This window comes from Equus asinus, chromosome 13 (assembly GCF_041296235.1).
Source record: "Equus asinus isolate D_3611 breed Donkey chromosome 13, EquAss-T2T_v2, whole genome shotgun sequence".
In the NCBI taxonomy this organism is placed as follows: domain Eukaryota; kingdom Metazoa; phylum Chordata; class Mammalia; order Perissodactyla; family Equidae; genus Equus; species Equus asinus.
In genome coordinates this window covers 39571285-39587491 of record NC_091802.1, presented here as the reverse complement: position 1 = coordinate 39587491, position 16207 = coordinate 39571285, and the positions used below count along the sequence as shown (strand labels likewise).

At 48.3% G+C, this 16207-nt stretch overlaps 1 protein-coding gene across 6 annotated transcripts in view; it reads left to right on the top strand.

Annotated features, from left to right (window-relative positions):
- IKZF3 (IKAROS family zinc finger 3) overlaps nt 1–10176 on the top strand; it is an 85206-nt gene extending 75030 nt beyond the window's left edge. For 3 of the 6 annotated variants that reach the window (XM_044745332.2, XM_014833843.3, XM_014833845.3), the window contains one exon: nt 3617–7365. In XM_044745332.2, the coding sequence (XP_044601267.2) occupies nt 3617–4320 (704 nt within the window). In that variant the 3' untranslated portion in view covers nt 4321–7365. Of the gene's footprint in view, nt 1–3616 lie in introns of all 6 variants that reach the window. The other 3 variants (XM_070483192.1, XM_044745333.2, XM_014833846.3) reach the window with 2 other exon arrangements.
- Nucleotides 10177–16207: the final 6031 nt, after the last annotated feature.

Here is a 16207-nt window from a genome sequence, read left to right as displayed (position 1 = left end):
CTCAACTTACCGTAACTCAGAGATGAGGGGATCTGATGATTGCAGGTTGCGTGCACGTGAAGATCTGAGGCTCTCCCATCCTCTTAACAATGAACGATGGTCTGCCTTAACCACAGAACTCAGTCACATATTTCCACTCATCCAGGGGTTTATTTTCCTCTTAATGTTTTGCCTGTTACAACTTTAGCACTCAGCTGTTTTCTGACATATGCTGCAGGTGGTATAGGTTCTGAAATTATAGGCCTAGTTAAGTAAAGCAAACTCTTGGGAGAAAGGATAAAAGCAGAGTTTGTGATGTGCCTGCCCCACCCCGGAAACTTTCTGGAGCTTGTCTGTTAGGTGAAAAGATAAAAAGATTCTCAAGGACCCCTGGTATTTGGGGAGTTGAGTAGAGCTGGCCACACTGGAAAATCATCAAAAACCTTGAAAAGGCCAAGAAACCAAAGTTCATCATTTCTGTGTCACTTTCAGGGGAATGAATATTTGTGACCTGAGCTGGCTTTCATGTTCTCAGCCTCATTCTTCCTCTTGATCAAAGATGTATCCAATCTGGAAGTTGAAAATAAGAACCATTGATTACTTTGGCCAAGATCTACTTTTCTGTTGCTTTTTATTGAGTTGCCAAGGCAGGGTGTTTTGCTGTGCATATTTTTTCTCTCAGGTTTTGTCTAGAATCTATCACATTGGCTTTAAGGTAGTAGGGATGCATGACAAATCCATCTGATTAGATTAGATCTTTTAGCTGGTCTTTCTGGCTCCAGTTTCTCACTGTTCTGGTCCATCTTACACATTGCTGTTACATTAATATCCTGAAATAAATTTTGATCACAAGCCTCCTTTGCCCAAGGGTACGTAACAGTTTGCTGTTTGTTCAAATCCAAACCCTATGGTGGGTCATTCAGAATGCCCCTCATTTGGTCCTACCATGTGTTATCTTTTTTCAGTATCTCCCAAAATGTGAAAAGCAGAATGCCAGGAGGCCCACAGGGTATTTAAAAACCTTGATCCACCAGGCAAGAAAATTATTTTCTTTTTTTTTTTTTTTTGATTGGCACCTGGGCTAACAACTTGCCAATCTTTTTTTTTTTTTTCTGCTTTATTTCCCAAACTCCCCCGGTACATAGTTGTATATCTTAGTTGCAGGTCCTTCTAGTTGTGGGATGTGGGACGCCGCCTCAACGTGGCCTGATGAGTGGTGTCATGTCCGCGCCCAGGATCCGAACCCTGGGCCGCCGCAGCAGAGCGCGTGAACTTAACCACTCGGCCACGGAGCTGGCCCCAAGAAAATTATTTTCTTTTTAGTTCTCTTTCAATCTCCCTGATTACACCAACGAGAAAGATTTAGACTTAATTTGAAGTTAGTGGTCTTTAACTAATCTCATACTTGGTAATCTCTGTTTTTAACAAAGAGAGAGGGGATCTTCGTCTCCAACCACTCATAGTAGAATCTGATCAAAATTTAATAAAGTGCTCTGTTTCATTGTCTTCATTTATTTTCTTTTACAAATCCACAATTATGGGAAATTTTTTTTTCTTCTCCCCAAAGGCCCCCAGTACATAGTTGTATATGCTAGTTGTAGCTCCTTCTAGTTGTGCTCTCTTTATTTTTCATTTACCTTCAATTTGTGGCAAGTGATTCTGGTTCTCTGTTTATGTTAGTGATTATAAAGTTTCCTTAAAAAGCAAATTTACTTTAGCAAAAAAAGAAAGAAAGAAAATGTGAGCTGATTCAAACAAAACAAAAACCCTACCATTTACCAAGTGCTTTCTACGTGCCAGGCACTGCTGTAAGCGCTTACTAGTGACCCTGTGAGGTAGATGCAATTATTATCCCCATTTTACATGAGGACATGGAGCCATAGACAGGTTAAATAACTTGCCCAAGATCACGCAACTAGTAACTGATGAGCCAGCATCAAATCAAGTTCTCAACCACCACACTACCCTGGTGTGTGAATATTGCAGAATGTGAAGGAAAAAGTAAAATTTGAGAAATACTTTATTTCATAGTTCTTGATATAGCTATAGCCAGACTCTCTTAGTCTTCCCTGCTTGTGTCCTGTATAGTCCCACTGCTCTGCCTTCACTCATGCTCCTCCCTCAATTAGGATGTCTCTTCTACCTCTCCAAAAATCTAAATCCTACCAGTGCATCAAGACCCTCCTCAAAATTTACGTTTTCTGAGAATGCTTTCCCTTCCCCAAGTACTCCTGAATTTTTGCATTCTCTTAATATTTAAATATACAATTTGTACCTTGCCCTTATAATTCTGTTTACAGATGACATATTTAATGCCTCAAACTTGGCATTTAGAATAAAGTCAAAGGCCTCCATAGAGCATGGCAGCCCTTTCACAACTTTTGTCATTTATTTTTCTCCAATTCCATATATATAGGTCTTATTTTTCTCCCACTAGGTTGGAAACACCTCAAGAGCAGGAACTGGTTCGTCCAATCCTTTTGTTTTCCTGTGTTTTTTCATTACTGAACTCTTTCCTGTATGGCAGTGACAAGTTTTAGAACCACAACATGCCTAGGAAATGTTATAGAAAAGCAGATGTGGTTCAGCAAATCTCTCCAGGATCCAATGTCTACAGAATGAAAGAGCATCAAAAGTAACCTTAGCCTCACTTCCAGCACCTGACACATCCTCCCTGCTTTCTCTTCTCTCTACCAGCTGCTCACCACTGAGCACATCTGCCATCAGTGCAGACCCTACTCCTGCCTTCCCTGTGGCCAGAGAGCCTCTGTTTTCTAACACACAACACCCACACGCCCTGAAGGTGGCTAAACTCTGTTTTCAAAATTTCTCAGCAGTTTGACATGAGATGTAGGAAAGGGTGACCACAAATAAATTTTTCAGTTAAGTGTGAGATAGGCCCTAATGATCATATATGTATCAATGATATATTTTTTTCAAGCAAAAGAAGAAGAACACGCTTTATGAAAGGGACAAAGTTCATGATCTTTCATCAAGGGAGCTTTTCTAAAACTTTCTACATTTGAAGCTCTTTTACTTAAATCTCAGTCATTCTGGTGACTGACGTTTGGGGAGTGTTAAGTTGGAGTTTGGGGGGCTATTTTTTCCACCTCTGTAGCTATTTAAAGAGGCTAGTCGCTGACCATCCCCACTTTTTGCAGCACTTCTGTCCCCTTGGCTCCTAGTATTACGAGCAGAAAATAGCAAGGAAAATAAGAGTTTGGGAATTGACTGCATCGTAAGAGTTCACGAACAGCAGAAGTACAGAGGCCCCCATGCTCCTGCATAGTAGTAGCTCCCTTGCCTCCTCTAAATCCCGTCCTAGTATTCTCTTGCTTCCTTTTCTCCAGGGTTCCCCTCTGACATGAGCAGTGGAAACAATCACATTATAGCCTCAACTTAATGACATCTCTGACTCTCCCTTTTGCCTGCTGGCTTAATTTATTTTGACTGGCTAAACGTGCTGTCAACCACTGTCCCCTGAGACATCAGCACCGTATGGAACCATTCTGCCTGGGCTGGTGTTCTTGAGCAGGCAACACATCCTTCCTCATTTTTCAAGGACTCTGGAAAATAATTTACAAACTCTCTGCCTTTGTGTTGTTCCTTTTGTAACTCTTTCTTTAACTTGTTCTAGGTGACAAGCGCCACTGCTTTGATGTCAACTATAATCCCAGCTATATGTACGAGAAGGAGAGTGAGATAATACAGACCCGAATGATGGACCAAGCCATCAATAACGCCATCAGCTATCTCGGTGCCGAAGCCCTGCGCCCCTTAGTCCAGACACCACCTGCTCCCACATCAGAGATGGTGCCAGTTATCAGCAGCATGTATCCCATAGCCCTCACCCGTGCTGAGATGCCGAATGGTGCTCCCCAAGACCTGGAAAAGAAGAGCATCCACCTGTCAGAGAAGGGCCTGCCTTCTGAAAGAGGCCTTTCCCCCAATAATAGTGGCCATGACTCCACGGACACTGACAGCAACCATGAAGAACGCCAGAATCACACTTACCAGCAAAATCACATGGTCCCTCCTCGAGTCCGCAATGGGATGCCACTTCTGAAGGAGGTCCCCCGCTCTTATGAACTCCTCAAGCCCCCACCCATCTGCCCAAGAGACTCCATCAAAGTGATCAACAAAGAAGGAGAGGTGATGGATGTGTATCGGTGTGACCACTGTCGAGTCCTCTTCCTGGATTATGTGATGTTCACTATTCACATGGGTTGCCACGGCTTTCGTGACCCTTTTGAGTGTAACATGTGTGGATATCGAAGCCATGATCGGTATGAGTTCTCGTCTCACATTGCCAGAGGAGAACACAGAGCCACACTGAAGTGAACATCTGGTCCCAGAGATGATTTGCACCTGAGCATTGAACATCATTCTTAAAAACTGATAAATCACTCTCAAAATAAACTCAGTTCCAAGCTCCTTTCCATACCATTTTTAGCATCCAAAGGGTCATATTCACATGAGCAACAGAGAAACGCTGAGTTCATTCAGAAATTGTTTGCAGATATGTCATGTTACTACTTTTGTGAAACTTTTGTTTTCCCATCAAGGACTTGAATTTTATATTTAAAAGCCAATGAAGTATTTAGTCATTATCTTTTGCAGCAACAGAGCAGGCCTTCCTTGGAGTTTGTTGTGAGTCAAAAGAATCCCCTGGTTGTGCTGCATGAGACATTCTTTCTGAGATTCATCAGCCATATGTGGAAAAGCCTTTTGGTCATATGCCCAGGACCACAGAGAAGAAGAGCTGACCAGCTGACCTTGCTGGGAAGCCTTGCCTTTCTGCACTTAACACAAGGCTGAAGGGTTAGGATATAATCTCCCCATTCCAAATTATAGTCTATTAATAAGGAAAAGAACAGCAATAAGATAAGTTATCTGTTACCAATAACTGAAGACCCCAGTCTCCGAGCATCAGATCCATTTCTTATCACACAAACCAAAAAAGAACAAGTCATCTGATGATACTTCTGCTTCTACCCATTACCCTCCCATCTCCAATTAAAAGCTGCTTTGGGCTAAACCAGTCGTCTATAGGGGAAATTCTATACCAGGAGACCCAATGGTTTTAAATATAGACTATCATTGAAACTCCAGGAAGTTGTCCACTGTGGTGACGGCATCCATTTCTTGTAATCAAGACTGGCAGAACTGGGCTCTGAAGGGTGAAATGCTTCAGCACCACCACCCGGGGGAAAAAAAAACCAGCTACCTGAAGTTCTTGGTCTCTTTCATGGAGTATCGGTGTACAGACCCAAAGCAAACTCGCCAAAGATTTTTTTGACAAAAAATACCAGAAAGTCCAAAAAGTGTGACTTAGTGTCCCCTTCCCCACAGGAGAGGAATCAGGGACAGATGCCATGAGTGCTGTTTAGATCAGAGCTGAACTTCATGATGGGGTGAGGAGGGGAGCACCTCTGCGGACGGGTTCTCCTCCATCAGACAGGTTGGGGTTTTCCCCCCGGTTTTCAGTGGAGTTGCTGTGTCCCACAAAGATTCCTGAAAGTCTAATCTTGGTTCTGCAGATGTATCAGTCATCTTACCGTGAGTTATGGGACATGCTATCAAGGAAGAGCACTGTGATAACTACAAAATTAGCGCTGGAATAGGGGTCACAAAATCGGTTTGCTAATTCCATATTTGCCACTAATTAGTTGTATGACTTTGGGCAGACCACTTAATTCTTAAGACTAAGTTTCCTCAACCGTAAAATGAGTTGAATTCAGACATTCTGTAAGGTCCCTTCCAGCTTTACATTTATGTGATTATGCAGTAACCACAGTTAACTTTTAAGCCTCTTAATGTATGGATATTAAGCAGAAGAGTATGTATATGAATTATCTGTTTCACATTTCTTTGGTGTGAAAATGGTAGCTGTTGTTAAGTTTTTCCTTTAACCACTGAGTTGTGAATGTGAAGAGGATGGTGGGGAGGAACAAAAAACAGGAAGGTATTTTGATCTTGCCCCAAAGTGTACACACAAACTGGCACCTGCAGCTGCTTGCCAAAGGCTTTTTTTTTTTTCCCCCTTTTTAAGAACTTCTGTTAGGGAAATAAATTCTGCTTCCAGGGACAACTTCATGGAGCCTATTTACAAATTAAGAGTCAGCTTTGTGAACATTTCTACCAGAGCCAAGAATCCCAAATTCCTAGCAGATTAGTGTTTTATGTATCTGCCTTGATATTTCGAAAGGGCTCACGCATTAGGTTCAAACTCAACTCGTTCATGTGCTGCCAGTAATTAAAATGTTCCACCTCAGACTGCACAAATGGCTTATCCTTCTTTGTAGCATGGCGTCTGTCTCAGGAAAAAAGATTTTGTGAAATTCCATGGCAACAGTCCCAACATGTTTGAGATTTCAGCTAAAAGACTAGCTGTATTTCAGTGTGTAGTCTTCAGTGTATCACTGTATTTCCGTAATCGTAGGCTCCAAGCCATGCCAGGTTGCTTATACCCATTGTGAAAGAGGAGCTGCTTATTATATTCTTAAAACATCACACATCCTGTTGACTCTTCAGCGGACAAAAGAAAGAGAATTTGGAAGCAAGGACTAGTAGGAAAGAAAGCTAGGGAAACCAAGCATTTCCACCAGATTAGTGGGAAAGTCTGCTGAAGAGACCAACTTTTGCACCTTAAGGTAGTGAAACTAAGGACCATCCCACTAACCTGGGGACTCTTTGTAGATATGACCCTCATTTTCCCTGTGACTAATAGATTTTCTGAATGATTTCCATTCTTCTGAGGTCAGTTTTCTGAGTGGGGTGACCACTCACAAAGGCTGCACTTTCATTGTAGCATTCTGAGTCTAGGTTGAGGCATGTCAAGTCTAGAGAAAATTTTTATGTGGAAACTCCACATTCTTAAAGTTGAACCAGGTGGTATATAGTGGTTACCACCTCAAAGGTAAACACTTCTGTAGGTACTCTTTATACTAATTAACGCCCTCCTCCCCCCACTTGCTGGGTGGGTGAAAGAGAATCTTAGCAAGATACCTAGAGAGAAGGGCGGGATCAGGATTCACATCTGACCCTCTTGGAAACTGAATTCGTGTAGCAGCTTCAGGCAGCACATTTACTTTCTCAGCCAGAGTCCCTGTGAACGTGAGCCTTGTAGGTCTTCTCTCCTTCATTTCCCACCAACCCTCTTATTAGGCAGGCCTACCACCACGTACCCAGGAGGCCACAATTGGAGAAACAACCAAACCCATGAAGAGTTCCTTGCAGCCAAGGTGACAGAATCTGGGTGAGGGTAGAGAAGGAAGAGAACTGGCTCTCCAGGTGGTCCTTCTCACTGTTTGGAGTGTTGCGTAGGTATTTTCTACTGGCCCAGAACTAAATAGAAGTGTCTCCTCCATGACCCCCGCCACCAGGAAAAAAAAATATTAATAAACCCACCAGTGTTTAGATTCCTTAAGTCATTCTCCCAAAAAGAGATCTGCCTTGACATAGATAAGCTAGCTAATCTTATACTATGTTACCCATTCTGAGCTTTTCCTGACAGCTTCTGACTTTGTCAGTGACAGAACTTATTACCTTTTGAATGCAGCTCTTAACATTTTGCTAGCCCGTAATCATTAGGCCCAGATATAAAATGACCCCAGATTTCTCTTGGAAAGAGAAATGTTTAAAAACACAAAATTGTACTCAGTTGAAACACTGTGTTCTTAACAAATCTCACATCAACATGAAGTTTTTCCAAACAGCCTCTGTGTCACTCTTCTTATTCTCCAACTCTGCTTTATACACCCCCTCCTTCCCTCCCTCCCCCCCCCCCCGGCTAAATGGGAGGTTTAGAATATTTTAAGGGAAAAAGCAGTACTTCTGATATATATCCCAGGGCAGGCAATAAGACCGTAATGGATATGTTAAATGTTAAATTTTTTAAGTCCTAGCTTTAAAGTATATCCCACTGAGAATAGGTCTCTAGTGGAGATTTGGAAACTCCGGGGGGGCCAGCCCAATGATGCAACAGTTAAGTTCGCACATTCCGCTTCGGTGGCCCGGGGTTCGCCGGTTTGGATCTCGGGTGCGGACTTGGCACCGCTTGACAAGCCATGCTGTGGCAGGCATCCCACATATAAAGTGGAGGAACATGGGCACGGATGTTAGCTCAGGGCCAGTCTTCCTCAACAAAAAGAGGAGGATTGACAGCAGGTGTTATCTCAGGGCTAATCTTCCTCAAAAATAAAAGAGACTCCAGGACACAAGATTTGAGTCCTCAGTGATGTCCAAGTTCTTTCACAAAGACTCAGAATTAGGACTTGTGAGCTCAAGGAGAGAAAAGAAAATGGAGTGACGAAAATTTTGTCCTAGAAAATAGCATCAGGCTGTACAGAAGAGAAGAGATCTACAGTGATATCTCATCTTTTAAAGAATCGGGAGCTGTTTTTGTGCTCAAACAGAAGTATAGTTCAGAGAATCGCTATAAGCAGAGTTCAGAAAAGCAGAATGATTTGGGATTTAAGTGCCTGTAAAGAGGACAATTTTGACCTGAAACCAAAGGTTAAACCTGAGCCATCCTAGCAATAGCACTCTGTTCTCTAAGGCCGAAAGACTGAACGGTTCTGAGAAGGATCACGAACCCAGGGCTGGGGACTGCTGCCTCTAAGGACTGTGGACTTGCAAGAGCCTAGAAGAGAGGTGTAGGCTTTACACTTTTCTGAGTTCTTAACACAAGACTGTACCTCTGTGTACCCAAGCTGTATATAGTCTGGACCCCAGCATGCCAACAATATGATAAAAAGGTCTTTGCACTTTGAAGAAGTTAGATGCAAGTTTCCTCTGACTATTACAATAGTGGACTGTCTTATACATTGATATTAAGTTGTTATTTGAAACTAGAATGTTAATGTTTTCATTAAACAATGTAAGGTCATAACAATGTCTACCTCCCAAGGATGTTGTGAGGTTTTATGTAATTTTGTCTATTGAGTAACGTTATGTTTTTTGAGGGGGGAGGGGGGAAATTATGTTGGATGGTTGCAAATTTTCCACTATATATACTGTATTTAGATTTAAAGACATGGAAAATATTCAAGACCATACTAGGACCATAAGAGTCATTCAGCTGCCAGTGGAGGCAACTGATCTCTAACACACAGTTTCCTTCATTTTTTTTTAATGCATAAGAGTAGAGAACATGCTGAGCCTTAGAACCAATGTGAGTTAACCACATGCTACAGATACTTCACGGCTTTGCAGCCAGGGAAGTAGAATAGTTTTGCTCCCCTACTGTCCTATGAGCCCTCAACCATTAATTTCCCAAGCAACTTAGAGTTTCCTGAAATGGTCTTCACTGTCCATCTTTCCATTGACCTCCCTCTAGAAAGCCTGGAGAGCAGTCCCATGATGCCACCCACCTTCTCCCAAGCCGATTCGGTGCATCTGTGGGGCCTACTCCATACTCTGAACGTAACTGCAGCTTTGCTTACCCCTCTCCTAAAAAGACTGAGAAGAAACACTTTAACATGTTAGGAAAATGAGGCAGCCTGAAAAATGACTGATCCCATTGCCAGTGACTCATTCATACAAGGACTTTTCCAGGTTAGCAGACAAGGCCCTTTTTGGTAGGACCGCTTCTGTGAGTTCACAGAAACCAAATTACTGTGGGTTGCAAAGAATTAGCAGGTCATTTGAAAAGCAGACATCCCTTCACCCAGACTGTGGTTTTGTATGCTCAAGTTCTCAGTCTGTGAGCTTTGAAGGATCATTTTGGCTACTGGAAAAACCATAGCTTATTTTTAATTTCTGGTTGCCAAAGCCACCACACGTGTGGTCTGTGGATGACCCTTGTCTGCAGAATGATGGGGCGGGGGGAGGAGGAGAACGTGGTTTGGGGCTCAGGGTGGCCTTCCCACCAGGAGAGAGGGAGGGAGCCCTTGCCGAGCGGTTTTGACACAGCCTGTGCTCACAGCACTCTCATCTGGATTTCCCAGAAATGCCCTCCCTGCCCAGCAATGACCTTCCCTCCTGAATTCTCTGAGTTTTACCTGGAGTCCAATCATTTGGAGCACTGTAAGGTACCCTACTCATCTGTAAAGACTGTTTAAAGAGTCAGCTTCTGAAATGTAGCAATAATGAGTGCATCCTCGCGTCAAAAACAACCCTGCTGATAGTTTTCAAGGTTTCTTTATCATGTTTGATTTTTACACTGAAAAATAAAAAAAATTGGTGTGTTTAAAATTAGTCATTGTGCATGCCTATCATTTGTAGTTGCTGCTGTCAGAAGATGGGAAGATTTCATTCTGCCTCTAGGAATATTTTCTTAATTTAGCCCTCTGGCTATTTCTTAAAGTCCAAGTACCAAGATAAATGGAATTACCACCAAAATAAAGCATCTCACCTGACAGCTTCCTGAGCCTGCCATGATATCCTACTGCTGGCCCCCAGGCCCCCAAAGTTGGGTTCTGGTTCCACTGGTCCTTAGGTTGGGAGGAGGTTGGGGCCTGGACTTGACGGGATCAACACATTGAGCACAGTGTCTCCCAGTTGCAAGACACCACTCCACCTTCCCTCCCAGCAGGGATTCTTCCTAAAAGATAAGCAAGTCCTGACTTTTTCATCTCTGGGGGCTCAGAAACATCCACGTTGGGAAACTCAAGTTGCAGTTGCTGAACTCAGCCACATTTAAATGTAGTCTTTAGCTACTTGGAGGTCCACGTGTTGGGGGGGAACTCCTAGGAGAATGGCATAGGGACCATGCAGCTTTCTCTCTGTCTTGATATCTTCTGTTCTCTCTTAGAAAATGTCAGAAAAGAGTCTGACAGGTGGTCAGGCCTTCTGCTCAACTTCATCCAAAACACCTTCCCTTTCCCCTCTTCTGTGGAAGGAGGAAGAGATTTCTGAAGTTTAGGATTAGTAAGCGTGGGGCCAGCTTTTGCTGGCTCTACGTTCAGCACCATCTCCCTCCCTTCAGCACCACCAGGCTGTTTTGAGGATCTTCAGCAGGTTCTCCAGCCTCAACACCAAGGGCAGGGAGAGAGGACCAGCACTGCAGCCTGTCTTTGTATTGTAACATTAAATACATTCAAAAATGGCCTCTTGGTAAGCTGATTTTCAGCCTTGGAGAGAATGGTATGTGGCTTTCTCCATTCCCAATCCCTTCTCAAAGCAGAAGCAGCTCAGGGAGAAAAGAGGGAGACAAGGAGACTCAGATCCCCCTTGCCATGGAGCAGTGGAGAGCTCCGCAGCTGACTGCTGCTGGGGTTGGGGCAGAATGGACTTCCTTCCCGCCTGAGGAGGTTTCCTTTCCTACTTCTTGGGAACTAACTTCATGTTTTAGAAGGTGGTGGGCCTGGCAGTGGAAGCCACCCCACACCTGCACTCTCCTCCTCCCCCATCACTTGACACAACCAGGTCATTCACACAGGCTGTGGCGCCCAAACCTCCAGCTGCAGGCAACTGCCACCCAAGGGCAGGCAGGGGGACAAGGACCTATCTCTCTTCCCTCACCTCCCATCCCCTAGCATCCAGAGTCTGAGGAAGAGTGGAGGTGAGAGTTCTGGGAAGGCCAGGAACGCTGAGGGATGATGGAGGCACACATGCTGCCCGGGACACAAGTTTAGCTGCAGAGCATTCCTGGTCAGACAGTTGTTTGCATAAAAGCCAAAAGCCACTGCACCTGGGGTGGGGAGGCCCTCTGGGGAGGTACTCCCTGGCTTGGGGGAGAGGGGGGAAGGAAGGTGTCATGGAAAGTCCCTGAAGGACACGGGGTGTTGAATTTGCTGCGGTTTTGTTTTTAACTCTGCTTGACCTGTGAAGTAGGCAGCTGCCTCCCTTCCCCCAAATAACAGACCTTCCCCCAGAATAACATGAACATACCCAGGGAAAGAGCACTGCAGTGGAAAGAATGGAGGTTAGAGGGTGATGTAAACTGCCCCCCTTCCCCAGGACTGAGGGGGCAGGAAGCCCCAGAACAGCCTTTTCCCATCACCTCCCCTCCCCCCCTCAGCCCCCCAACCCCCTGGCCCAGAAGAGCTGCCTAGTCAAATAAACCACAGCCCTGGGGGCGGCTGGTAGATGGGAACTAAGGGGGCAGATGCCACCGCCTCCTCCAGGCTCATCCTTCCACCAGCTCAATCCCCATGCCACCCCCATTGGAATCACATTCTCAGCACCCCCACCTCCCTCTCACTCATAGACCCTAACTGCCCTCTCTAGGCTCCTGGGTGCGTGTGTGTTGGAGCAAAGTAGGCAGAATCAGTGAATCCAGCAAAGCTCTGAAGTCTCAATAAAGCAAATGACTCCTGATGCAGACTCCAGCTGAGTATCTGGACTCCTGGGTTCCAATCCCAGCCCTGCCTCTTTCTGAGTGACCCTGGGCACTTGGCTTTCCCTCTCTGGGCCTTGATTTTTCCCTGGAGTCAGGGATCTCTGAAGTTCTTTCCAGCCAGGACTCAGTCAGGCCTTGCGTCTAACACCAGAAACAAGAGTAGCACAGAGAAAGAAGGTCCAGTTCCGGCTTCCTTCTCTTGCCACCAAACTTAAGCGGTGGGATAGAAGTGACGGCGGCTTTTCCCAAGTGGTCACTTTCTTAACCGTTCTATGAAATCACAATTCTGGCCCAGCGGGGTGTGGCGGACAGGGAGGTGACAGTGTAATTGTGGGAGGCTCTGAATATGGGCACTGAGGCTGGGTCTGAACTCTGGGCCCCCGTCGTCTCTCAGGATCGCCTCTTAATTCTGCGTGGACCCAGACACCAGATTCCCGGGTTACCGGTGCCTGGGAGAGGAAAGCGAAGGCCGGGCGGAGTGGGGGAGGGGTGCGGTGCGAGGTGGGAGTTAAGAGGAGTGTGAGGGGAGGGGCAGCTGCACTTCTGAGAAACAACTCGGCGTCTCAGCAGCCCGCAGCCTAAACCCCCGCCTGCGGCTTCACAGCTCGCTCCTCCTGCCGCCCACGCCGCTCGGGGCCTCTCCGGGGGTCGGCAGCCCCCGCGGAGGCGGCGGCTGCTGGGGAGGAGCGGCAGCTCCGGGGACTGCGGAGTGGAACCCATGCGGGGGGTGGAAAATGGAGGAAGGCGTGGGTCGCGTGACACCCCTGGAGTAAAAACCCATCCCTCGCTTGGGGTGCCGAGCGCTGGACCTCGGCATGGCCGTGTGTCTCCCCTCCACCCCCTCCCCAGGTACTCTCCCATCACACCCGGGGTAAGATCCAGAAGTGAAACTGCTAGGGTCACTGCCCAGCGCCGCCGCTGCGCCCCGCCCCGCCCTTCCGGGCACTGCAGCCGTGCAGGATCTCCCAGCGCTCTGGAGTCTGCAGGGGAGGAAACTGGGGGAGGGGAAGGGGAAGTGCCCCGCGGGACAGTCTGCAGAGCGCGGCCTTCTCTCTTGGGGGTACCCGCTCGTAACCACGAGTGGGAACCTCGCGGCGCGGGACGACCTTAACACCGGGAGAGGAGCCTGCACTTCCCGCCACGGCCGCTGGGTGTCACTGAAGCCGCGCGGCTGAGCCGGCTCGGCGCCGTCGGAAGGCGGAGGCGTGGGTCCCGGGAGCCGCAGGACCGGAGCCCGCCGCGTCGGCGCAGGTCCTGCCTGGCCTTGGCCCCTCAATGCCCCGCGACGCTTGGATGTGGCGCTCAGACCTTCCTCCACTCGCCTGCTCCCTACAGGCCCCCACCGACTCGCAATGAAGAACAAACTAACCCCCTTGCCCCGCGACGGATGGGCTCATTGATGTGGCGCCACGCGAGCCACCTCCCGCCGGCCCGGCGATCAACGGCGCGTACTCGGCTGCCCTGTGGGGCTGGGTGCGCTGAGCCCAGCCCTCGAAGCGCGCCCCCTGGTGAAATGCGCGGGGCTTCCCGCCACAGAAGCCAAGGCGGCTCTACCGAGTCCGGCGCCCGTCCGCGACAGCAACTGCATGTAGGCCGGGTTGTTCCTGGGGAGAAGGGAGCGGAAGGGAGCGGAAGGGCGGGCTCCGGATGCAGCGGACCTTCCGCACGTGCTGCCGAGCTAGAGCAACTGCGGGATGCGTCCCTGAGTGCATCCTCACTCCTATTCCAGCTTCGCCCAACTCTTAGGTCACGTGCTACTCACCCAGACGCCCCTCCCCACCCCGCAGCACACCCCTTTGATGTGTGGGAAGGGCTGGCTCAGCTGAGAGAAGGGAACCAGAAGGTGGGAACCTCTATCGGGACTGAGAGGTGTGAGAGGGCCGTGGGTGGGCCAAAGCTGGAAGAACAGAGATATCCTGGAATCTTTTGGAAAATTGGGGTAGTGTCTGGTAGGAATGCCCACTTCTACCGTGTCCTGGGTCTAACTCAGGGTGGGGGATTGGCTAGGTAGATGCAGAGGAACGCATCCGTTGGCCTGCGGGTCTGTGGGGGTGCAGGCGGCGCACTCTGTCCCTGCATACAGCTTCCCCTCCAACTTCAATGTCACAGGGCCCAGCTCCATTACCAGTCCCCCGGGGCATCCACATGGTGGATCTAAAGGAGTGACATGGGCCTCCCAGTCTCCCTCAGACTCTCCAAAACCACCCCAAATAAACCCAACCCAAGTAAAAAACTGCTTACCGCGGAAACACAGCTCCAGCTAAACAGCCCCCAGGTGCCCAACAAAGAAAACTGCCTCTTCCTTGGGGCGGACACAGCCCTGCGGGAGGTCACTAGACGCCACAATAGCTCAGCCCACGTGGGATTGAATTTCAGGACTCATTAGGGCCTGGCAGAGCATGACCCTTCTCAGCCCGAGAGTACCCCCACTTCCTAACCCCCCTTCCTGTATGGAGATCATGGGGAACCCCTGGGGACCAGCCTCAGCCCCCAGGATCACCCAGTTCCCTGTGGCTCTAGACTTCGGTCTGCAGCATCAGCTCCCCCAGAATCCAGCTCCCTCTCTTCCCTCCTCTCCCAGCTCCCCACCCTAACTGGACACTTGGAGTCCTCTGTCCTGAGAGGCCACTGCCCACCTCACTCCCAAGCCCCAAAGCTGAGGTTCTGCCCACAGCACAGGACAAGAAAGCAGATGCCACAGACCTCACCACTGTGCAATTTGCACCAACCCCTGACCTCTCTGGGCCCTGTTTTCTGTCTGCTGGACCAGATCAGTGGTTCAGTAGTGGAAGCCTTTTTTCCAAAAATACCATGATGCCAAAGTCCCAGATTTAAAGGCAGTGCTCCCCCCCAACCCCACCCCAAGCTGCCCCCAAGCCCTACTGGAATCCTTGGGCTCCAGGAAGCCATTAGAAAACTGCTTGTGTAGACAGTTCAGAAGAAAGGATCCTTCCAAGTGGCCTTGGGCTCCCCTGCTTGTCTTCTTTTCTCCCTCCCTCCTCAGGGTGCCTGGCACTGGGGCATGAGGAAGAAGCCAGACAGGGTCACTGACCCAATGTTGAACCCTCCAGCCTGCAGGAGGAGGCCCTCTACCCTTAACTCAGGAGGCCACGTAGATTTCACTGAACAGGATGTCTGGGGAGCAGGGAGACCATGAACTGGCCAGAGCTTTGCCTTTCTGGATGCCCCACCCAGGGCATCCTAGGGGAGGCGGGCTCCGCTAGAATCATGCGCACCTGTTCCCAGAATCCAGAAAGTTGGCACCAGCCCTCCATACCTGAGCAGGCAGGGAGGCCGACCCTGTGGCCACATCCTCCGGCGGGCCCCTGGTGCTGCTGAGGATGGCTATGCATTCTGGTGCCAGGCTCACACTAGCCCACCAGCCCCAGGAGCTGGTGTCTATGATGCACTACAGGCCATTTAGGGCCAGCCCCTAGATGTGAGCCCTGCATCACTCTCTCTCGAGGCCTGGATCCTCCTCAGCATGGGGAGATTATGGGGAATTTCCGTTTCTTTTGCAAAGTCTTTTTCTGATTTCTGAAATGATCTTTAATAAGCACAATATTTTTTATAATCGAACCCAATAACTTAATATTGAAAAGAGTATCTGAGGCGCCAGCCCCATCTCGTCCACAATGCCCCACCTTCCTCCCACCAGCCCAGATTTCCTCATGACCACAAGCCTCAACTATCCAGCACTGCATAGCCTTGGCAGTCCCTTCTGCTGTGTGGCCTCTGTAGGCCACGCTGCAGCCTTTTTAGCAGGAGAGCAGCAGCCTTCCCACATCCTCAGAGCTGAGGAAACTTGCCCTGGGTCCCTCTGGGAGCTGGCCCTGAGGGGCCCTTGTCCCCCACACTCACAGCTGCTGTCTCTCCTCCAAGAAGCCAGAGATCTCAGCTACTCAGCAAGGATGTCCAGCTGACAATTTCTAGTATCCCGCT